A 6,843-nucleotide genomic window follows, 5' to 3' on the forward strand; every position below is an offset into this window, starting at 1 on the left:
GCTCTCCATAAGCCTCACCCCTTCAGGGCTCTGCCTGGATTTCAATTCCAGGCTAAACCAGAACTGCTGATTTGACTGATGTTAGTTTACATGACTTCAATTAAGCCTAATTCTGTTTAATGACATACTATAATAGCTCATGATTGTTCCACACAGACAGTCAAATGGTCTTTTTCATTTGAAATGAGAAACACAAGCATCTTTTTATATAGAAGCATAAAGAAAAATGTTTGACTTTATTGGCAAATCTCATTCTCGGAGCACTGTTTTAGTCAACCAGAGAATTTCTTTGTCTTCAGCATAGATTGAAATTTAAAGTGAACTGTATATTTTGAATGGTGTTTAAAATAATAATAGCTAACATTTATTGAGGATTTACTATGTACCAGGCATTTTTTAAAATGTTTATTTATTTTTTATACAGCAGGTTCTTATTATCTATTTTATACATATTAGTGTATTTATGTCAACCTCAATCTCCCAATTCATCCCACCACCACCACCACCACCCCCGGCTTTCCCCCCTTGGTGTCCATACGTTTGTTCTCTGCATCTGTGTCTTAATTTCTGCCCTGCAAACAGGTTCATCTGTACCATTTTTCTAGGTTCCACATATATGCGTTAGTATACGATATTTTTTTTTAGGTGAATTGTATGGTATGTGAACTATATCTCAAAGTTGTTACTTTAAAAAATTTAGTGAGGAAATCAAAGCACCTGGAAGTCATGGCACGCTATGTGTAAAATCCTAAAATGTTGAACTAAAAGCAGTTTTACTAGCAGAAAATAACAGTATGGTAGATATTATATATAAGATTAAAATTCATTACTTTACAACTATGTCTACAAAAAAGCAAGTGGTTGAGCTAAGATTATCACCAGTTTCTAATGTTTGCCTCTAATATTAAATTGCAATTTGTTCAATTGCCCACCACTGTTTGCCAGCAAAGAAGCATTAACATCAAAGACAAGGAAAATTTGAAAGGGAAACTTTAAAATTGAGTACATCCTATACAATACTTTTTCTTTGTCTTCAAATTAAGACTTTACGAAAGTTTCCATATTTGGAATTACACTAAGGTTTTCTGGAGGGAGAAATTGGACCATCCCTGGCTTCCTAGAAAATGCTTATTTTTCTTGACGTATCATAAAAGATACTTTTTTTCAACCTGACCTTAAATTCCCTTTCTATCTTCACCTCGTTCCACAGCGCCTTAGGCTGCCACACAGCAGAAGCCACCTATCTCCCACAGCCATAGGAGCTAAGTATCCCCCAAACACACCCAGCAGCTTTGCCCTCACAGAGGCTTCGATGTCTGAGCTGTCCTTTGAAACATGAAAGTTCTCCAGGAAAAGAGCAAAAGGGATTCTAAGCTGAAAGAATTCAGCACCACCAGGACAGAAACTGAGAGGGTAAGGGCATTCACACCCCAATGGGTCTGGCCTCAGTGTGGGGGAGGTTTATGGCTGGCAGGAGGCTGGGACTGGCTGTCCTCCTGGTCTGTGCTTTATGACATGAGCAAAAGGGTGACTCCACCAGGTCTGTGCTGTACTCTGCTCTCAACACCCTCTTCTGCCCCACCCCCTCCCCAAATACATGTTGACCACGTAAGAAGGTTGACCACAGTCATAGGTACGATATGGGGACAAAGGACAGACGGACCTGATGGATCCTCCTAAGAATGAACCTGGAACCCAAGACTGTGTCCTAACCATTGAGCAATCAGCCAATGTTGTGCTATGAAATCACACACTGAAGCCAAAGGCAAGAATGTGGTAGAACCAACAAAGCTGGTTTCTGTGGAAAGCCAAGATCATTCACCTAAAGATGCCTGGCCTCCCAGTAGCCGGCCCAGATTTTCTTAGCCCAAAGGACTCTCTCCTCCGAAATCCTCTGGAGCCCTTAACTTTGTACTTACGACACTCTGAAAAAAATTTTTTTTCTTGTATTGCAGTTGTTTTGTCCTCATTCCCGGTACCTTTTTTTTCCTTTGCCTCATTTTAAAAGCTTATACCTAGTACAATGCAGCTTTAAAAGACATCTTGGGAGTAAGGTATGGTATAAATCAGTCAACAACAAGTCTTGTTAGATTTTAAGTTCAAGAGGGGAGAAGTCATGTCCCATTCACCTTTATCAATCCCACAGCACTAAGGAAAACATTTGTTGAATGAATTGACATTGTGATAACAGTATGGTAAAGTAAAAACATTCTTTGGCTTTTAAAAGAAGTTGACATTTTTTATTTTTTTTCCCCCCCTGGGAGATCACCGCCTGTACTAGGGTATTCACATAAATGTTTATCTTTTATGTTTAAAAATTTCATCTCTCCTAACCATACACCTGCTGTCCGTACTTGTAGCTTTTTTTCCTTGATGTGATTTGCCAAAGTTTCATCCCTTGTATAGGTCTTTTTGGAGAAAAGCAACCCTTAGATTTATTTATTCTGCCTATTTTTTGTTTGTTTTCTAATAGAACAGATATAGTTATTTCAGCAAAATTATAAAGTAAAACTACAAAGAAACAAAAATATTTGATACTCACTGAGTCACAGTTTTGTAAGGCAGAAAGTTAACAATCATCAGCATAAGTACAATAAATTATAAAGATCTGTTGATATTTTAATGGGGGAAAATAGCCAGAAGAAACACAAAAATACTTTAAAATACAACATCATTGCCACAGCGCATGAGAACATTTCCATAAAAAATTAACTATTTCCTCTTAGACACTTCATCTTTCAGCCCTCTTTGAATTTACATTCTGAAATCTTGATTTTCTACTGCAGTTTATAAACTAGCCATTCTCTCATTCCACAGACCCACAGAGATCAGTCCCACCACGAGCAAATAAAAGGACCACTTCCTGTTAGAGATACAGCACTTCAAACCTAATATTTAATCTTAATTGGCAAAATGTTTAGTGCAAATAAAATTATATTTAGCAGCTTAGAAAGTTCCTGGTGGGGAGGCATTCACCTCATAACCCTTACTGCATCCCCAGAACAAAATCATTTCTCACTTTTCATGAGTATGAACATTGGCCATTCAAACCTACTGAAAACTACTGATGCTAATTCTGCTGTTTGTTACACAGGGAGTTTCCATAAAAGATGGTTTCAGTCACTATGCAAATGAGCCATACAGTTTTTACATTTGGAAAGTTCCCCTCAGGTTGATGTTTTTCTTAAAAAGCAGGGTCTGAATGTCAGTCACAACTGGATCTTACCCAACTGCTTCTCTGAAACGAGGCATTAATCATTTCTTGTGCTGGCTACCAAAGGTTGCATTCAAAGAAAGACCTGACGATGGGGCAGAGGAATCTCTTAAAGCAACTTCTACTCTCCAGTAATAATTTTACTGCACAGATTTGAATGCCAAAAAAAAAAAAAAGGGAAAGAAGAGGAGCCATCTGATTTCAAACCTGGTGTTTTCCACTCTTAGCCAAGATTTGTTCTCCAAATGAATGGAAGCCAGAGAGCTCCTAGCCAGAGAGAAGATCTTGTTTGAGCTTCATCAGTTCCTTGAATTGCCTCTCTTCTTGTTAGACATCTGTTTCCTCTCTAGCCAAGGCCTGGGGTAGCTGCTTGGGAGAATAGTGTGGCCTGCTGTGCCCAGATCTGTGATGGCAAGGGAAGGAGAAGAACAGCCGGGTTTTAAGCACCTGACTCTGCTCCTTGTCTACGTTCACTGGCCCAAGGACTTGAGCCGTCAGAAAGCTTGGACGACCTCTGAGGCCCAGGATGTGCTGACGCAGAATCCAGGGAGGTAAACACTAGGTAGGCCATCTCACTTGGCCTGTCGACCAATTCCTCAGCAATTTTTCCATTCCCCCTGGATTCTCTCACTGAAGAGCTCAAGGATGGGGGTGTGGAGGCCATGTTGGAGAGAGGGGCTCCCCTCAGTCACTATACTCTTCTCTTTCCCTTAGACTGGGGAATTTCTCATACTGGTTGGCTGACTTCCATTTGCTGTGCTGACTTTTGAGCAGTGCAGCAAAGGAAGTCTTTCGAGTGACATTTCTAGATATTTCCCGGTTCTTGGCCTTCCTGGTGGGGGAAGAGCTTCGAACCAAGGGATAGGTGGAAAAGATGGGCTTGCCCCGTGGGGCTTCCAGTAGCTGCCATATTTCCCCAGAGGTATTACTGGTCAGATACTGCCAAGGCTTCTTCCCACTGCTGTCCCGGACGTTCACACGAGACGCCAACCTTTGCACTAGCAATTTGATGATCCCCTGGTGGCCATGAATGGCTGCAAGGTGCAGCGGGGTATACCCACAGCTGGACTTCACGTTTACATCAAGAGCAATCCCTGCTTTCTGTGCGCCTGAGACCAAGTCCTGAAGGACCCTGAGGTCACCGTGTTTGGCTATCCAGTGCAAGGCAGTGTACCCGGTCAAAAAGTCTTTGTGCAAAGCCAGCTGGGGGTCCTCCCAGAACAAAGTCAACACCTGAATCCAAGAGCCACTGGCAAGCTTCACAATCCATTCATGCTCCCTGGCATCAAGGGGGACCAGGGATGACTTGTGCTCGGAAGATCTGGGGGGGATCAAGGCTGCAGGCCTCTCCCCTCCAGGGGCCCATGAGCTGTGTGGATGACCACACTCAACAACAGTAGCCTTAATTTCTGCAGGTTTTGGTGTCAAAGCGGCATCCACCCTTGGGCTGGACATTGCTCCCACCTTCGAGGGTTTCCTGGACCGGGGAGGGCGCCGGCTCCTTTTCAGCAAATCCTCCTCAAGGCACTCCTCATCAGAGGAGGACAATTTGGCTCTCTCTGCCCTAGAGCTCCTCCTTAGGGATCTCCTTAATTTGGGGACAGGCCAGGGCAAAGGCTGAGGGTGGCCTGCAAGGCCACCAGCTCCTATTAGGACGGGCTGAGAAGGGTGACCATCCTCTATGTTCCTGAGGCCCTGAAGGCTCCCGCTGGGGCAGCCCTCCTTTGGAGAAGGGGCCCCAGCTGGATTCCTGAGCCTTCTCCCATCTGGGGCTCCCGGGGCAAGGTGCAGCCCTTCTTCAGAACCCCCAGGGGACTCTTTGGGTCCACTGCTGCTCTCCTCGCTGCCGTGGCTCTCCTGGTCCACAAAGTCCTCCAGATCTTGTAGAGACAGCTGACAACGAATGCTACGAAAGACTGCCAATGGAGACTCCCCGAGCCAGGATTCCGAAACAGCGGGAAAGAGAGAATGAGGGGGAGGAGGGAGGTCGGGTGGTGCTGGCTTAGATACCGGGACCCAGAAGCCCGCCTCCGAGGGCAGCTGGGGGAAGTTGTCTGGCAGCATCGACCAGGCTCGGATGGGACCCTGGTTTCGGGCCTCGGGTATCTGGGGGTGTCTGGCCACCCACTCTCGAGTGCGCTGCTGCTGCTTCTGCAGGGTCGAATAATGCAGAGAGCCCGGGATCACCAGCTCGGGCGGCTCTCCGGGGGGAGTGGGGCAGGACAGGAGAGCAGGTGGGGAAGCCCCGCTCCCAGCAGCCTCGACGGTTGTGGGAGGAGAGCGGGGTGCGGCGCACACCGGCGGGGGCTCCGCGGGCGCACCTTCCCGCTGCGGCCTGGGAGCCCCGCTGTCGTCCTGGGCAGGCGGGGCCGGCGCAGGCTTCTCCCAGGCGCTGGCGGTGGCGGTGGGGGCGTCGGGGAGTGAGCGGAGCAGCGGCTCGCCCGGGAGTCCCCCCAGGCCGTTCTGGAGGCATTCCCAGCAGCGGCGGCCCTGCGTCTCGGCCGCCACGCACCTCGCTCCGTCCTGGGCGGCTGCGGGCACCGGCGCCCTGTGGCCGGAGCTGCCCCTCCGCCGGCCGCCTCTCCGGGCCGCCTCCCGGGCCCCGCTGGCCGGGAGTCCATTGCAGCCTGCCTCGGCGGCCGGGCCTGCGGCACCTGCTTGCTCCTCCTCTAGCTCCTTCTCGCGCCGCCGCCGCCGGGGTTGCTGCGGCGGCGGCAGCGGCGGCGGCGGCGGCTCCCCCCTGCGCGCGAGGAGCGGGAAGCTGGGCGCAGCTCCCCCTGCAGGGGCGGCGGCCGCGGGCGGGTCTCTGGGTCGCTGCAGCCCCTCCTCCCCCAAAAGGTCCCTGTACCTCCTCTTGAGCACCACGTACTTGGTGCCGTCGGGGTCCTGGCGCACTGCGGCCACCGAGTTGACGAAGCCCTTGAAAAGCTCGCGGCGGCGCTGGTGCTGGCTGGGGGGCGTATCGGGGTCTCGGAGGAAGCTCTTGAAGTGGCTCAGCAAGGCGGCGTTGGTCACTCGGCCCCCGGCCTGGCACAGAAAGTCCAGTAGTGCCTCCTGGCTCAACTCTCGGGCCATCGCTGCCCCGTCGTCCCCTGGCCCCGAGGTGTCTGCGTCTCGTCCTCCCTGCGCTCTCCCCCGCCAACAGAAACCCTGGCCTGGCGTCTGTCACCTGCGCCCGGGGCGGCGCCACCCGCCTCCATCAGCCACGGCCTGCTTGCAGCCCCAGAACGTGCCAGGAGGGCCGCGGGTCCCCGGGGAGAGGCCCCGGTGCTGAGCCCCGCGCGCAGCCCAGGGTGGGAGAGGGCGGCTCCCAGGCCGCCCCTGCGCGATGCGCGCCTCGCGCAGCGAGTCCCCGCTGCGAAAGTTCCCGGGATAGGCCGGAGTCGGTTTCACCTGCGCCCTGGCGACGCCTCCTCCCCGGCTCTGGGGGAAGGGCCCGGCCCGCCTCCTCCTGTCCCTCCTCCCTCTGAGGTCTCCCCCACCCCTGCCACCCATCCCAGATGAGTCAGGCTGGTCCGAGCCCGGAAGAGCGCCGTAGGTGAGGTCGCCAGCTAGCCGGAGCCGGCAACGTACAGCTCGGCAGGTCGCGCAGCCGCTCCCGTGCAGGGGAATGGAAGGCAGGTAGGCGA

At 50.8% G+C, this 6,843-nt stretch overlaps 1 protein-coding gene across 1 annotated transcript; it reads right to left on the reverse strand.

Moving 5' to 3' along the window:
• Nucleotides 1-234: 234 nt before the first annotated feature.
• On the reverse strand, nt 235-6,830 carry SOWAHB (sosondowah ankyrin repeat domain family member B). Its single transcript, XM_067736319.1, has one exon. The coding sequence runs from the start codon at nt 6,287-6,289 to the stop codon at nt 3,899-3,901; it is 2,391 nt and encodes a 796-aa protein (XP_067592420.1). The 5' UTR covers nt 6,290-6,830; the 3' UTR covers nt 235-3,898.
• Nucleotides 6,831-6,843: the final 13 nt, after the last annotated feature.

Source organism: Pseudorca crassidens, chromosome 4, assembly GCF_039906515.1.
Source record: "Pseudorca crassidens isolate mPseCra1 chromosome 4, mPseCra1.hap1, whole genome shotgun sequence".
In the NCBI taxonomy this organism is placed as follows: domain Eukaryota; kingdom Metazoa; phylum Chordata; class Mammalia; order Artiodactyla; family Delphinidae; genus Pseudorca; species Pseudorca crassidens.